We start from the raw sequence: 18005 nt of genomic DNA, 5'->3' as shown, positions 1-18005 counted from the left end.
ACTAGATTTACCCTTTTTATACCTTGATGAAGTATAAATTATCATAATTTGGCAGGAAATACACTAATTGGTGTGCTACCAAATTGAATCCAATAAGAAGAATGGGTCATGATTATTTTTATGGTACATATCAATATGGCAAAATATAGCAAGACAATGTACAGGGGAAAACATAAATGATTATGGCTAACCTGTCTATAATAGAATATTAACTAAGTTGTGAGTCAGTACCTTCTTATCCTCTTCTTAAACTCTGCCTCCGACAAACTGTAGAATATTTTTGAGAAGCATTGGAAAAGAGTACTCAGTTGGCGGTGGCACATACTGGTAATCCCAGTTCCTGAGGAGGCTGATGCTGGTAGAGCTCTTAAAATCAGGAGTTCTGAACTGTTGTGGGTTGTATCTGTCCTGTACCTGCACTAAGTTTGGCTTTAATATTGTGAGGCTGAGGGTGGGGGCTAGGGGTGGGACAAAGCATCAGGTTGCCTAAGGAGGAACAAACCAGCCTAGGTCAGAAAGCTTGAAAGAAGCACTTGAAAGAAGTCGTGCTACAGTGCTGATTTAATCCACTACAAATTTATGCCATCTAATCTCAACTGAACCCTCATGGCTGCAAAACAGCCTTTTTATTCTTCTCTGACAATCACACTCTTGCAATGGCTATTCTAAAACCTCTTTTCCCCTATTAGGTCTCCTAACCTGCCCCTGTTACCCTCTTAGCAGAGCAACTCTACTTACAAGGTGACCTCTTTCCTCCAGTTTACACCTTAAAACTTTTTTTATATCATCTCCCAGTCTCTTCTTATTTGCTCTAATCCCTGACAAAGATGTGCCTCTTCTCGTTGCCAAGGCTAACCCTTCTACTTATGCCCTTTATATTGTCATTCCATCCCTACCCTTCCCCTCTGGAAGCTTCCACCCCTTTCCCATGCACAGGGTACACTCTCTTTATCCATTTGCAGTTGCCTATAAACATGCTCAGGTCATCCCCATCCTTAAAAAAAAAACTCACTTGACCTTTCTCCCCTCTTAAGGCATCATCCCCTCTTCCTCTCTTCCATTTCATTATTAAACTCTTAGAAAAAAGCCGTCTATTCCTTGCCACTACTTCCCTACCTCTCACTCCTCATCTCCTTATACTTGGGCTTCTGATCCTACCATGCCATGGAAACCACCCTCTTTGAGGTTACAGATGATCTCTTAGTAATTTAATCTGGCTTTTCTTAGGCATCCTCCTCAATCTTTCTACTGCCTTGGACACAGTTGACCACTCTCTTACCCTATGACTTTGCTTCTTCAACTCTTCGTGTTGTCCTCCTACCTTGTCTGATTGTTCCTTCTCCTTCGCTGGGTAAAACTCCAGAGCCCTTCCCCCTCACGCTACTTGTCTCTTAAGGTTCTGTTCTGAGCACTCTTTCCTTTCTGTCTCTATACACACACTCTCTCAATGAGCTTATTATCAACTTCCATGGGTTTTCTATTCAGATGATTCCCAAATCTATGTATCTAGCCCTACTCTCTCTTGGGGCCAGCTAGGTAGTGCAGTGGATAGAGTGCTGGGCTTGGAGTCAGGAAGACTTATCTTCATGAGTTCTAAATCTGGCCTCAGACACTTACTACTTGTGTGACCCTGGGCAAGTCACTTAACCCTGTTTGTCTCCGTTTTTTTTTCATCTATAAAATGAGCTGGAGAAGGAAATGACAAACTTCTTTGCCAAGAAAATCCCAAATGTGATCAGTCAGAATTGGACACAACTGAAATGACTGAACAACAATAAAAACTCTCTGTTGAGCTCCAGCCTCCTGATGGGCTTCTCAAAATCCAAATGTCCAAAAGATAAGTTATTACCTTCCCCCTTAAATTCACCCTTCTTGGAAATGTCTTTATTCACTAAAGGCACTACAATACTTCTAACTATCCAGATGTTTAAATTCAATTTTTAAAATTTTATGAATCTGCTCCCCCCATTACATCCTCTCCCAATTGAGCCATGAAAAAAATCTAGATATATACAGTCATAGTCTGGCAAGGAAAAGTCTCACATTGGTTGTGTGCAAAAGTGTGTGTTTCTGCATTTTAAGTTCATCACCTCTCTGGCAGGAAGCAAATTGCATATTTCATCTTCATTCATAGAGGTCTTCCCTGTTTTCTCTGAAATTCTCCATTTAATCATTTCTTATGGCACAATTATAGTCCATTATTTTCATGTACCAAAATTTGTTTAGTCATTCACCAATAGGAAGACATCCCTTTGGTTTCCAATATTTGACTACCATGAAAAAGAGCTGATACAGATATTTTTGCACACATAGGTCCTTTTCCTCTATGATTTCTTTGGGGTATAGTCCTAGAAGTCATATAGCTGGGTCATGAATATGAGCAGTTTGGTACCTTTGGAAGCATAGTTCTAAATTGCTTTCCAGAATCTAGCCATCCAGGTCTGCATCCTAGGAGTCATCCTCTACTGTTCAATGTCCCTCTCCCTCACATCTAATCAGATGCTAAGTCTACTTCTACAGCATCTTTTATATCTATTTGCTCTCCATTCATACAGCCCATGGCGTAGATCAAGTTCCCATCATGTCTCACTTGGACTATTGCAACAATAGTTTTTTAGCTGTATGCCCTTCTTCTGGCCCTTCCTTCCCTAATCCATCCTTCTATCCAGCTGTCAAAACAGTCTCCCAAAAGCACATGTTTGACCATATCCTTCTCTGCTCAAGAATCTTTAGTAATTCCCTCTTGCTTCTAGGATAAATATAAAATCCTCAGATTGACATTTAAAACCCTTCACAGCTTGGATCCAGCCTTTCTTCCATGCTAATCATACTACCATCCCTCATGATTCTGTGGTTGGCCAAAATGGCCTTCTCATTGTTGCCTGATACAGCACTGCATCTCCCACCTATATGCTTTTAGATTATTCTTCATGCCTGGAATGCAGTCCTTTCTCACTTCATATCTTAGAATTTTTAACTTCCTTCAAGCTCAACTCAGGTATTTCCTACAAGATGCCTTTCCTGATCCTACACACAAAGAGAAAATATAAAACTATAAATAAAAATATAAACATAAAAATAATGAAAACAACAGTTAGCATTTATATAGCCCTTTACTAAAGTTTACAAAGCTTTTACAATTATCTCATTTTATCCTTACATCACTGGAAAGTAAGTGCTGTTTTTAATTCCCATTTAATGGGTGAGGAAACTGAGTCATATATAGGTTAAGTGATTGGCCTTACCTTGGGTCACACAACTAGTATCTGATGTGGGATTTGAACTCAGGTCTTCCTGACTCCAGGTCCAGCACTATATCCACTCTGCTGACTAGCTACCTGGGAAAATGAGACAGTGCCTGCCCTCAAGGAGTTTATACTACTTCCCTTTGACATCTCTTGACAGTTTATTTATTTCATTTACAGCAAAGATATTGGTTACTATGTGAACACATTTTGTCTTCATATTTCAAGTTAACAAATATTTTAAAAATGTCTGTCATGGGAAAAGCATTGTGCTAGATACCGAAGGGGATACAAAGAAGCTGTGAAACTAGATTGGAGGTTCTCAACCTTTTTGGTCTCAGGACCCCTTTCTACTCTTAAAAATTATTGAGGACCCCCAAGTGCTTTTTGTTTAGATGGGTTATATTTATGTTTACTGTTTTTGAAATTAAAATTGATAAATTTTAAACTCTTTATTCATTAAAATTTTTTAATTAAAAATAACCATAATTTTCCAAAACCAAAAATTTGGGGAGAAGAGTAGCATTGTTTTCCATAGGTCTGCAAATCTCTTTCATGTCTGGTTTAATAGAAGGCAGCTGGATTCTGCTATCTGCTTCTATATTCAGTCCATCACAATACATAGTTTTGGTCAAAGTTTATAAGAAAATCTGGCCTTACATAGATGTGGAAAACAAGGGCATTTTAATAAGCAAATAACATATTAGTGTTACTCTGAAAATAACTTTAGCTTCATGCATTCCCTGTAAAGGTCTTGGACCTCAGTCTAAGGACCAGGTCTCAGACCTCAGACCACATTTTAAGAACTGCCGGCCTAGATGATGTCTGGGGTTCCAGCTCTAAAATTCTATGGGTTTTGAATCAATAAGTACTTAAACAGAGGCAGCTAGGTGGCACTGTGGGTAGAGAACTAGCCCTGCAGTTAGAAGGACCTGAACTGAAATCCTACCTCAGACACTTACTTACTAGCTGTGTGACCCTGGGCAAGTAATTTAACCCAGATTGCCTCAAAAAGAAAAATAATAAAACATAGTCTTGTTCTTTTGGACCTTACAGTCTAATTGAAAAAAGAAAAAAAAACCAAATCCATGAGAAGGTGAATAAGACTGTAATCGATCCATGATTCTAAGATATCAAAACTGTGCTTATCTGTCAAATGAGCCTCGAGAGTTATTTGAAGGTTTTGTAGAAGAGTTGAACTGGACCTTGAAGTAAGCAAAAAAACCACAAAAACCAAACCTTCAAAATGCCTCAAAAAAGAACACATGATTTTTCCTAGAAAATTATTTTCATAAAATATTTTTGGTGAATTAGATAATTTTTCTACTTTGTATGATTAAACATATATTTGTCTTCTCAATAGTTGGGAGGTGAGGGAAGGAGAGAACTTGAAACTGAAAATAAAATATAATTGAATTTTAAAAAATAACTTTAAAGTTATAAGCAAGCCTCATTGAAAATCCTATTGAAAATGTAAAAATCAATGTAGTTATCCTCCACCCTGATTATCTGAGGAACCAGCCTCAGAATGTAATAAGAGACAAGGACAAAGTGTGAAAATTTTTGAGGGCTTATTTATTGTTTCAAATAGCAATGTAAAGTATTATTTAAATGTGAGCTGTGATTAGTAGCAAGTAGATTGATAACTATAGAGAATTACTATTATTATGTATAGATTTTATATGATATTCTAGATAAGCATATATAAGTATCACATTAATATATAATAAAATATACAGCATGTGATATATTATTATAATAAATATACATGTTAATTTACATTATAATGGCAATAAGAAAGACAACAATATATTTAACTGTTTTATTGATTGTGGAAATTTCTCTCCATATACAATCCCACAGAACTGTGGGGAGATTAAAGTCAGACCAATGGAATTTGTTCCCCACTATTGCAATGACTGGAATATTTGCATGGGCCCACAGCAAATATCTATAGGCACTAACAATTAGACTTCAGTGAGTTTTTGAAGGGTCAAGCATTTTTGGCTTTGGCTGCAACTTTGTTCTTGTTAATACGAATCTGGGAGCTCTGTAAAATGTTTAACCCAATGCTGAGGCTTTCTGTCCAGGATCTGACAAAGTCAAATGAAAGGATTAAAAGTCTAGCTGTATTGTCAGGCCACTGAAAAGAAATCTCTTTCTTCCTCCATTTTAACTACTTTTTCACTTTTAATTAGTTCCCTGATACCTCTGGAATATGCATATAATATATTCAAAACCTTTTCCCACCCCAAAACCAAACTAAACCTGAGAAATTAATGAAAAAATTATTAAACATGCAGTTAACAGGATGGGGGTACATTGTAAAACTCTTTGCAATACATATTAATGACCTTCATTTTAAAAATTGTGTTAACTATGAAACCAGAATTGGGTTAATATAAATTGAAACAATAATATGTTATCATTATATTATTAATATATTATTGCTGATATAACCAAGGGTTTTTTCCCCTTTTTTTCATGTGGAAAGCATAACTAAATTTCCAGAAAGTGAGACGGAATCACTTCAGTTATCAAGGCTACAAAGCAGAAAACAACACAGAATTCTTTTAAAACAGGGGTCAGTTCATCTGCCATTTTCTGACTTATTCCTAGTTTCAAAGCACAAATATTGCTCCTATGACTGAAATTTATTTATTTATATTTTATATAAATGATTTATTCCTAATGACTTCATTTTCTTTTCTTCTCTTCTTTCCCTTCCCTACCTCCCTCTCTTCTTTCTATCCCTCTTCTTCCCTCCTTCTTCCTTCCTTCCTTCCTTTCCTTTCCTTTCCTTTTTTCCTTCTTTTCTTTCCTTTCTTCCTTCCTTTCATCCTTCTTTCTTTCTTCCCTTTGTCTTTCTTTTTTTCCTTCCTTTCTCTCTCTTTCTTCCTTTCCTTTCCTTCCCTTCCTTCCTTTCTCTCTCTGTCTTCCTTTCCTTCTTTCCTTCCTTCCTTCCTTCCTTCCTTCCTTCCTTCCTTCCTTCCTTCCTTCCTTCCTTCCTTCCTTCCTTCCTTCCTTCCTTCCCTCTCTCTCTCTCTCTCTCTCTCTCTCTCTCTCTCTCTCTCTCTCTCTCTCTCTCTCTCTTTCTTTCTTTCTTTCTTTCTTTCTCCTCCTAAATTAGATCACAGGAAGTTCTGTACTGTTCACTGCATGGGCTATTTGAGGAGCTGGCCTCTGAGTGTAGTGGGACTGGAAGAGGAGAATGACAGCCAGAAAACCAGCAGTAACTTTAACTGCCTTGTAGCCATTGGAAGACTACATCCATATATTGTCCCACAGAACAGTGGGGAAATTAAAGTCAAACCAACAGAATTTGTTACCCGCTTTGCCACGAATGGAAAGTTTGTCTACGTGGATCAACGGTAACCAATGCAATAACAATTAGAATTGCAAGTGCTGATGCAGATGTAGCCCATCTGGATTGACTTAATTTATAAAGTAAAGGATTGAGTAAAATGAGATCTTTTACTGATATGTCAGCAAACTTCTAACTTAAGTACGATCACTACGGTGTATCTCATTTAATGACGTGAGATGGAGAGGCAGCCAGTAGCCATAGTTTCATTAACCTGGGAACAATAATCATTATGTCTTTGATTAGGTTGGGACACGAGAAGATCTGCCTCCTACCTTGAAATTTCCAGTTGTGCTATAACATTCCAGCATGGAATCTGAGAGTCTGAAGAGCCCAGAGAGTACATGTGAAGGACATGCTTACTGCCTGGGTGACCTTGGGCAAGTCACTTGACTTCCTTAGGCCTCAGTTTCTTCACCTATTTAATTAGGGGGTTGAACTAGATGGCTAGTGAGGTCTTTTCCCACTCTAGATCTAGGATCCTATAATCCTATGAAACTCCCGAGCGTCCTTGCCTTCTACTCATATGTTGTCCTACTGTGGTTCTCCTCTAACTAGTGGTTGGGGAGGGGAAGAAGAACAAGCATTTATTAAACACTGACTATGTGCCAGGCACTGTGCTGCTTTACAGATATTACCTCATTTAATCATAACAACAACCTGGGAGGTAAGTGTCAATATTACCCCCATTTTACAGTTGAGGAAACTGAGGCAGGCAAAGTGGTTAAGTGACTTGCTCAGGGCCACACAGACAATATAAATAAATTAGGAATAAAGGCGTGTTTGAATTTAGCTCTTCCTGACTCTAGACCAAGCACTCTCTCCATTATGACATCTAACAACCTTGATAATAATAATGTAAAAATAGAAGAGACCAGTGATGTCAAATGCAAATAAAAAACAGATCCCTGGCTACCACATGTTGACTTAGAAAACCACAAATTAACATTATCCATGTTGAATTATATTTTTATTTATTTTGTTAAACATTTCCCAATTACATTTTAATCTGCTTCATCTGCACTCAGGAGTTTTGGGGGCCATGTGCACAGTGGGGAGGATTGACACCTCCAATGTAGACTATTATTTAGAATGACGAAGTTGTGCATGCACCAGCTCTGAATTTTATTTTTTTCTGTTTAAAAAGGGCAACTGCAATTTTAGGCTATCTTCCACAAGAACTTTTGGGAACTTCTTGTTATGAATACTTCCATCAAGATGATCACAGTAATCTAACCAACAAACACAAAGCAGGTATGCAATGAATGGGAATCTCCTCCATAAAATCTTTCCCCTTATTTTTCTTTTCTCTGTCTCTTCCCTCTTTTTTTCTCTCCCTTCTCTCAAATAATATTGAATCCTAATTTACATAGAACCTACAAGTTCAGAAACTTGAAAGAATATGAATGAAATTAATTTTATAACAGTGACCTATTACTTTAAGAATATTACAATATTCTGAATTTTTTCTTGTCTATTTAGTCCTGCAGAGTAAGGAGAAAATCTTTACTGATTCCTACAAGTTCAAAGCGAAAGATGGCTCCTTTATAACTTTAAAAAGCCAGTGGTTTAGTTTCATAAACCCTTGGACCAAAGAACTGGAATACATTGTATCCATCAACACATTAGTTCTGTAAGTAATTTTAAAAATTATTATCTTAGTACCATAATCTGCTCAAGGCCCCATTTCTTTTAATAATTCCTCCTATGACATAATAATAGCTAGAATAATAGTTTTGAGGTTTGCAAAAGACTTTACATATCTTGTCTTATTTGAGTCTCACTACAATCCTGTGATATAAGTAGTATTATTATCACCGTTTGATGGATGAGGAAACCGAGGCAGCCAGAGGTTAAGTGACTTGCCCAGCCAGGGTCACACAGTATGCCTGAGACCAGATTCAAACTCAGGTTTTCCTAACTGCAAGTCCCATGCTCTTATCCACTGCACCAGCTAGCTACCAGGATTTCAAGCCCTCTCCCAATTCTGTTGTCTCTTCTTTGGTGGTGCTCTAGTTTGTCAATGTTTCTCTTAAAATATGGTTAAAAATATAATTTGTCAATGTTTCTCTTAAAAAGAACTGAAAACGGTACTCTGGAGGTAGTCTGCCCAGTATACAATACAGTAAGCCTGTTGCCTACCTTTTACTGGGAATTACTGATAACCCAAGTTTTAATTATTTTGGCAGCCGTAATACTCTCTGAATTCATGTTGAGCTCACAGTCAACTAACCACTAAATATTTTTCATATAAACTGTCATTGTTATGTCTCCTCAACCTCTACTTGTTCAATTTCTTTTTAGAAAATTAAGTGTAATCCAGAAAAAGAACTATGGATTCTGAACACAGGTTGAAGCATACTATTTGCTCTCTTTTTGTTTGTTCCTTCTTTCTCATGGTTTCTCCCATTGGTTCTAATTCTTCTTTACAACATGACTAATGTGAAAATATGTTTATATGAATGTATATGTACAGCCTATATTAGATTGCATGCCATCTTGGGGTGGGTGAAGGGGAGAGAGAGGGGAAAAAATTTGGAATTCAGAATCTTAGGGAAGTGAGTGCTGAAAATTAAAAATAAAGGAATAAATGTTTAAAAATTAAGTGCAACACTTTATGTTAATCCCAATTAATTTCCATCAGATTAATTTCAGTTTGTTACACCAACATATCCAGATCTTTGGGGATCCTGACTCTATTGTTCAACTTATAAACTTTCTCCAATTCTGTGTCATTCACAGATTTAATAAGCATGCTTTCTTGATCATCATCCAAATTTCTGATAAAAATTTTGGGCACAGTGGGACCAAGACCTCCCTGTGGAGTAACATCGATTAATCCATTAATCAGTATTCTTTGGGAAAAGCTCTTTAACCAATTACATGCTTACCTTACTGTGATAGCAGCCAGTCTATCACATTTCTCCATTTCAGCCAAACAGATACTATGAGAGCTTATGAAATATCCTGTTGAGGGGCAGTTAGGTGGCGCAGTGGATAGAGCTCCAGCCTTGGAGTCAGGAGGACCTGAGTTCAAATCTGGCCTCAAACACTTAACACTAGATGTGTGACCCTGGACAAGTCACTTAAATTAACCCCATTGCCAAGCCAAAAAGCAAAAAAAAAATCTTGTTGAAATATAGATATATTATGCCCACAGGATTTGCCGGATATAACAGTCTATGATAACCCCTTCAAAGAAGGCAATTAGATTTGTCTCCTATCACTTGATCTAAGTTAAACCATACTGGTTCCCAGTTATTACCACTTCCCATTCTAAGTGACAAACCATCTATTCAAGAACCTGGTTATGGAGCAAAACCAAAATGATGCCAGGTTCTCTGATCTCTGTCCCAGACACACACTGGAAAAGTTATATCAAAAAAATTCCCACCACTGAGCCTGATCATCATTGATTAGTTTCTTGTTGGCATTTTATGTGCCAGGATCCCTGGGTATCTCACCAACATGGATATCAATCAATCATTAAATATTTATTAAGTACCTGCTGTATGCCAGGCACTGTGCTGAGTGCTAAGGACACAAAAAGAGGCAAAAGACAGTTTCTGCCTTCAAGGGGCTTACAGTCTAAATGGGAGAGACAACATGCAAACAAATATGTACAAAGCATGCTACATATAGGATAAATAGGAAATAATTAATAGAGGGAAGGCACTAGAATTAAGATGAATTATGTATGTGAACATGGGAAACCTAGCTTTCTAGTTGCCTTTCCTAAACAGCAGTCATGCCAGTAGGGCACAAAGATGCACTTGGAAGGGAGGCACCTGCTGACCCTAGGTCACCCTGATCAAGCTGCTGTCTTGCTTGAAGTAAAGATCTGCCAAAGTCAGTCATCACACAATGTTGCTGTCTACAGTGTTCTCCTGCTTCTGCTCACTTCACTCAGCATCAGTTCATATAAGCCTTTCCAGGTTTTTCTGAAATCTGCCTGCCCATCACTTCTTATAGCACAATATTGTTCAGCCATTCCCCAGTTGATGGGCATCCCCTCAATTTCACATTCTTTGCCACCACAAAAAGAGCTGCTGTAAATACTTTTGTACATGTGGGTCCTTTTCCCATTTTTATGATCTCTTTGGGATGTAGATCTAGTAGTGGTATTGCTGGATTAAAGGGTATATTCAGTTTGATTGCCATTTGGGCATAGTTCCAAATTGCTCTCCAGAATGGTTGGATCAGTTCACAACTCCATCAGCAATGCATTAGTGTTCCAATGTTCTTACATCTTCCCCAATATTTATCGTTTTCCTTTTTTGTCATGTTGGCCAATTTGATAGATGTCATATGGTACCTCAGAGTTGTTTTTTTTCTTTCTTTTTTAAAATTAATTTATTGTGAATTATCAACAATCACTTCCATAAGCTTTTGGGTTTTAAATTTTTCTCCCCCTTCCTCCCCACCTCCATCCACTAGATGGCATGCAATCTGATATACGCTATACATATACATTCCTATTAAACATATTTTCACATTAGTGATGTTGTAAGTAAGAATTAGAACTAATAGGAGGAACCACCAGAAAAAGGAAACAAAACACAACAGAAGAAAAAAAATAGCAAATAGTATGCTTCAATCTGCATTCAAACTCCATAGTTCTTTCTTTGGATGTGGACAGCATTTTCCATCATGAGGCCTTTGGAAATGTCTTAGATCCTTGTATTGCTGAGAAGGGTTAAGTTTATCAATATTAGTCATCACACAACGTGACTGTTATTGTGTACAACGTTCTTCTGGTTCTGTTCACTTCACTCAGCATCAGACCATACAAGTGTTTCCAGGTTTTTCTGAAGTCAGCCTGTTCGTCATTTCTTATAGCACAATAGTATTCCATTACAATCATATACCACAATTTCTTCAGCTATTCCCTAATTGATGGGCATCCTCTCAATTTCCAATTCTTTGCCACCACAAAAAGAGCTACTATGAATATTTTTGTACATGTGGGTCCTTTTCCCATTTGTATGATGTCTCTGGGGTATAGCCCTGGAAGTGCTATTGCTGGGTCAAAGGGTATGCACATTTTTATAGCTCTTTGGGCATAGTTCCAAATTGCTCTCCAAAGTGGTTGGATCATTTCACAACTCTACCAACAATGCATTGGTGTTCCAATTTTCCCACATCTTCTCCAACATTTATCATTTTCCTGTTTTGTCATGTTGGCCAATTTGATAGATGTCATGTGGTACCTCAGAGTTGTTTTGATTTGCATTTCTCTAATCAATAGTGATTTAGAGCATTTTTCATATGACTCTAGATGGCTTTAATTTCTTCATCTGAGAACTGTCTGCTCATATCCTTTGACCATTTATCAATTGGGGAATGACATGTATTCTTATAAATTTGACTCAGTTCTCTATATATTTTAGAAATGCAGCCCTTATCAGAGACACTGGATGTAAAAACTGTTTCCCAGCTTTCTGTTTTCCTTCTAATCTTGCTTACATTGGCTTTGTTTGTACAAAACCTTTTTTAATTTAATGTAAACAGAATTATCCATTTTGCACTTCATAATGTCCTCTATCTCTTGTTAAATTCTTCCTTTCTCTATAGATATGACAGGTAAGCTGCTCCTTGCTCTCCTAATTTGCTTATGATATCACCCTGTATGTCTAAGTTATGTACCCATTTTGACTTTATCTTGCTATGTGGTGTAACATGTTGATCTGTGCCTAGTTTCTGCCATACAATTTTCCTGTTTTCTCAACAGTTTTTGTGAAATAGTGAGTTCTTATCCCAGAAGCTGGACTCTGTGGGTTTATCAAACAGTATTACTATAGTCATTGACTGCTGTGTCTTGTGTATCTAACCTATTCCATTGATCTACCTCGCTATTTCTTAGCTAGTACCAAATAGTTTTGATGGTTGTTAGGAGCTTACAATCTAATGGGAAGTCAGAAAAGCATCATCAGAAAAGCAACTCATGTAACTTTATCTGTAGCATATATGCAGAATCAAATTTTTGCAAGCATGTCATCCATCTTCAGCTATCTTTCATGATAGTCTCAGCTTATAGATCAAATGTATCTTTTCTCTGGACTTTTTGAAGTTTGACAATAAAGAGTAAGACACATGCCTTTAGTTGTCATCCTCTTTGGTTATCATAAATTATAAGATAATGTAGCCACTCTTACCCAAGGGTTTTTTTTTTATCATTTTCTTTTCACCAAACAACTCTTTCTTATTGGTCAGAATTGTCTAAAATAGCAGCTTACCTCTTCACTACATTTGCCTCCTGAGAGATGACATTATCAACAGGACAAGTCAAGAATTTCTCAGATTATCTCATGGTAGAATGGGATTTCTAGATATTTGAAATACTTTACCGTGTCTTAACTTCATGCCAGTTTTTGTTATATTTATCAGGAAAACATTATTCATCTTTTGCATGTTATTGGGCAGTCTATGGTTATAATGGTTATAATATCACTTAGCGTATTTCTTCTTTTATCCCAGAAGTTCCGTACTGTATTCCCCCACCAATTTGTCTTTAATTTTCTTCCCTTCCCTTATGCCAGCTTACCAATGTTGTCATTTTAAAAATCTTATGCGTAGATACATATCTTGAACATAGATATAGAGCTTACACATAGATTTTTAAAATCTTATACATAGGTAATTGTATTTTGATTAATTTTTTCTTTTCTGTGTATATAGAATTTTTATATCACATATGGGAGTTTGTTTTTTGCTTAATATTTCATATTCTTAGCAGCTAGAATGGCAGAGCATTGGAGTCAGGAAGACCTGAGTTCAAATCCAGCCTCAGACACTTACTAGCTGGGCGACTCTGGGCAAGTCACTTAATTAACCTCTGTCCCTCAGTTTCCTTGTCTTTAAAATAGGAATAACAATAGCACCTATCTCTCAGATGTTATGAGGACCAAATGAGACAATATTTGTGAAGTGCTTTGCAAATCTTAAAGCACTACGTAAATGCTATTATTATATATTTTGTTGTTTGTACTTTCTTTGTAAGATGATTATGGCACTTCTATCTCACTCTCCATACCTCTGTTTCCAGCACTTCCCAACCTTTAATGGAGCACGTGAATGCTTTACTTCAGGTTTATTTTAAACCATGTACACTAATTTATTATCTAAAAATTTGTATCTTCACCTCATTTCTTTTACTTTTTTATCCTTTAGGCTTTTTGATTCTGTAAATGTCTCTTTGAAATTGCAATGGCATTTCTAAAATAGTGATCCTTTTCTTTAGCTAGGATAAGTGGTGGAAAAAAAAATATAATACCTTCTGTCAATCTCCTATAACCAACATATCTCTTGTCGTCTTAACGATATCACAGTTTAGGGCAAATATAAAATTAAATACCATGGCATGTACTGGATATGGAATAATCTGCACTTATCCAGAGTTATATTGTGTAATAGGATGACATTCTCTCAAAAATGCTATATATCACTTAGCTCAAAACTCATGTGGATGAATAGGCAATTTGTTTTGCCTGTGTAAAGATATAGATGTAGATATATAAAAATAGTGGGCAACTAGATGGCCTGGAAGATAGAATGTCAGGCCTAGACTCAGGAAGACTCATCTTCCTGAGTTCAAATCTGGCCTTAGACACTTATTAGCTGTGTGACCTTGGGCGAGTCACTTAAACCTGTTTGCCTCAGTTTGCTTATCTGTGAAATGAGTTGGAGAAGGAATTGGCAAACCACTCTAGTATCTTTGCGGAGAAAACCCCAAGTAGTCACAAAGCGTCGGACATGACTAAAACGACTGAACAACAACATATAGACAGACAGGGATATAGATAGTCAAACATATATATGTATATTATATATATGTATATTATATATATCCATGTATATATAATTGTGCAGACATATGTGTGTATGTACATATGTGTGAGAGTGTGTGTGTGTGTGTGTGTACAAGGGATTTTTTCCCGTGGGGAAAGGGGGAAAACAGATGCTTATCAATTTTAAAAAATAATTTTTAAATGCATGTTTTTTTACTCTAACCAAATACTTACAAATATGATCATACAGAATAATTGCATATAAATTTAATTCCCTAGGACCCAGAACAAAGCTTTGTACGTGGTAGGTACTTAATAAATTATTTTTATATTGTTTGTCGGATCCGTTTTTTCCCCTAAATTTGTAGCATTTTTTAATTTTAGGGGATGTAGAGAATCCAGAGGAACATCACTGCTTACTTGCAGCTCACAGTCATCAGAAGGTAAGATAGGGGGTTGTGGTTTTTTTTTTGATTTGGGCCTGTGAGTTCATCGGTATAGTGAGGAAACCCCTTCTATGAATGCAGATTAGCAACTCTGCAATTGATAATTTTATTTTTTTTCTTTAGGCAATTGGGGTTAAGTGACTTGCCCAGGGTCACACAGCTTGTGTCAAGTACCTGGTCTGAGACTGGATTTGAACTCAGGTCTTCCTGACTCCAGGGCCAGTGCTCTATCCACTGCACCACCTAGCTGCTCCTAATGGATAATTTTAGATTGTTGCCCAGGGCACTGAGTTGTTAGGGAAGTCCAGGATTACACAGCTAGGGTACCTCAGAAGCAGAACTTGAACCCGGATCTTCTTATCTCTGAGTCCACTGGACGTGATCCACTGTGTCAATCTGCCTTTAACCTTAGTTTTAGATCTTTTTTTCTGTGCTGAAGAAAAATATGGACTGAGAGTTTGGGATATTATATATCAAACAATGGGGACCCAAACTCCATGTTAAAGGAAGAAACCAATTTTCTGCTTGGAGGCAGATTCTAGATACTAGCAATGTTACACAAGGAGTAATAGGAAAGGAGAATGATGCTTCCACAATATAAATGATTTCTATATCAATCAGTCCATCAAGAAGCATTTATTAAGCACTTCATATAAGTCAGGCACCATGCTAGGTCCATACCACCAAGGAGTTAACTTTTTATCAATTAGCAGGCATTTAGTAAGAGCTTCCTGTGTGCCAGGTGATGAGGCAGTATGGTATAATGGTTAAAGAGGCAGTGTCAGCATCAGAAAAACCCTAGTTTACATCCTGTCCCTGACATAATACTAGCTATGTGACCTTGGGTGAGTTACTTCAACTTCTCAATGACCCAGGCAACTCTCTAAGACTGTAAGTGGGCAGAAAAGGTGCTCATCTGCATTAACAGAGGAAGTTCTTTACCAGGATTTCTTTTTGTCAGTCTAGTTTGAAGAAAAAAAATTGAGGGCACTATGTTAGTAGGGGGTGGGGATACAAAGAAAAAATGTGGAAGTCCCTGCCCTCAATAAGTTTATAGGCTATCAAGAGAGACAATTATGTTCCTATAGGAATATGTAAATATGAGGTAATTTGGTAAGAGGAAGGCAGTGGTAGCATTTTTCTGAAATATTCACATTAATCTTAACCACTTTGTGCATGTATCAGGATCCTCTTGGGACTAGGTGTGACTACAAGGTTGGTTTGTTTTAGGAGATATAGAGGACATGTTGTCATGTCCCTAAGATTTTGGTCCTTGGCTTTGGGAGGTCACTAAAAGGTAGCCCAAGGAAAGGCAATCCTGCATTTATGAAGAGATAGGGACCCAGGCAGGGAAAACTCAAAGAGACAGTAAGATTCTTGACGTTTTGGCTCCCAATGAATCAAGTTTATAGCATATTAGAAAGGATGGCCATGTGGTTGATGGGAGTGTCCAATGGGAATATGGAAAACCTATGTGCCTTCTGGTACTGAAGTAAATGCCTTGCCAAAACAATCAGACGTCAGCTAGAAGTTGTGTTAGGAAATAGTGTTGCTTGTGAAATCTCTTGAGCTCTCTGTGAAGGTCCCTGGGTTAGACTTCCAGGTCTGACAGCTGTGACCTTGGATGACTTTGGGCAAATCAGCTCATTTCTCTGCTCCCCTATTCCCTCACTCATAAAATGAAGGGATTGGGCTGGATAATCTCTGAGGCACCTTCCAGCTTTAAATCTGTGATCTTATGACAGTCCTGTATCCAAGCACATTACCCCCTTTAAGGAAGAGAAATTGATGTAACCTATCCTCTCACACCTGCAAAGCTTTTCTGGAGAACACTGAGCACAGCAAATAATCAGCCATTGACGTGCTCACTTTTGCTGGCCTGTTTCCTTTTCTGACTGGTGTTTTGTTCTTGTCTCAACTTCTGTTCCTTTCTATTAACTCCAGCATCCCAGAACCTCAGTTTCCCCACTCTGACCAAATTTGCTATCTCTGCTCCTTGTCTCTAATTCCCAGCCCCCTTATCAGGGATGTGCTGACAAATGTTTAACCAGATCTCCAATGGGGAAATAAGTACACATGATACACTTTTAAGTTTAACCTGCATTGTTATGATTTTTGCCATCACTTTCTTAAGTCTTAACAATCAACAAAACAATGAACCAAGTTCTAATTTGTAGTGTTTGCCAACATGAATGCTCACACTGAAAGTTTAATAATTGCCTCTCCTGAGCCCATTCACGCTGACTCCAGCACACCCCTACCTTACTCCTTGATGATTACAAGCAGTCTGGCTGTTAATCCTTGACTACCTTATGCTGGCTGTCTGGATATGAGACTTTGTGTTAGGTGGTACAGAAAATAAGAGTGCTGAGCCTAGAATCAGAAAGACCTGAGTTCAAATCCAGCCTCTGATATTTGCTAGTTATGTGATCCTGGGGCAAGTCACCTAAAAAAGCTAAATAAAACAAAACAAAAAAACTGTTTGCTTCAGTTTCCTTATCTGCAAAAATGGGGATAATTATAGCCTCTACATCCAGAGTTGTTGTGGGAATCAATTGAGGTAATAATTGTAAAGGACTTAACACATTCCCTGGCACATAGTAAGTGCTATATAAATGTTAGCTATGATTATGATGATCATACACCATATATAATTAACTCATTCATGAATTAGGTCAAACTAGTACTTTATTCTCATTAGATCTTTAAAGTATTGAAATAATCGCATCAAACTCTACATTCACTGGTGCCAGCAGTCAGGCAGGAAAGGATAACAAGTGATGTTGTTATTATTTAACCCTTAGATAATCAGTTCCTGTTTGTTCTTTTGAAATGTTGAAGTATGATATCATAACTGGGGTCAAAATTCAATCGTAGGGGCAGCTAGATGATGCAGTGGATAGAGCACTGGCCCTGGATTCAGGTGGACCTGAGTTCAAATCAAGCCTTAGACATATAATACTTACTAGCTGTGTGACCCTGGGCAAATCACTTAACCCCACTGCCTAGCCAAAAGGAAAAAAAACCCAATGGTAAAACACATTTTAGGGCAGATAGATTACAGTTTTAAAGAGTGCTAGAGGAATTCCATCTGAATAGGAAAAAACCTAAACTAAAACTAACAAAGATGACATGCTTGTAACTGGAATCTTTTCACCATTTC

At 37.4% G+C, this 18005-nt stretch overlaps 1 protein-coding gene across 2 annotated transcripts in view; it reads left to right on the top strand.

Annotated features, from left to right (window-relative positions):
* BMAL2 (basic helix-loop-helix ARNT like 2) overlaps window positions 1–18005 on the top strand; it is a 91739-nt gene that overhangs the window by 45058 nt on the left and 28676 nt on the right. For both annotated transcript variants that reach the window (XM_020965114.2, XM_020965111.2), the window contains exons 9-12: window positions 6376–6616; window positions 7757–7863; window positions 8092–8242; window positions 14781–14839. In XM_020965114.2, the coding sequence (XP_020820773.1) occupies window positions 6376–6616; window positions 7757–7863; window positions 8092–8242; window positions 14781–14839 (558 nt within the window). The remainder of the gene's footprint in view (window positions 1–6375; window positions 6617–7756; window positions 7864–8091; window positions 8243–14780; window positions 14840–18005) is intronic.

The sequence above is a fragment of the Phascolarctos cinereus genome, unplaced genomic scaffold, assembly GCF_003287225.1.
Source record: "Phascolarctos cinereus isolate Bilbo 61053 unplaced genomic scaffold, phaCin_HiC Scaffold_1;HRSCAF=81, whole genome shotgun sequence".
In the NCBI taxonomy this organism is placed as follows: domain Eukaryota; kingdom Metazoa; phylum Chordata; class Mammalia; order Diprotodontia; family Phascolarctidae; genus Phascolarctos; species Phascolarctos cinereus.
The sequence above is the reverse complement of the archived record's forward strand: the minus strand, read 5'-3'. Positions and strand labels throughout refer to the sequence as shown.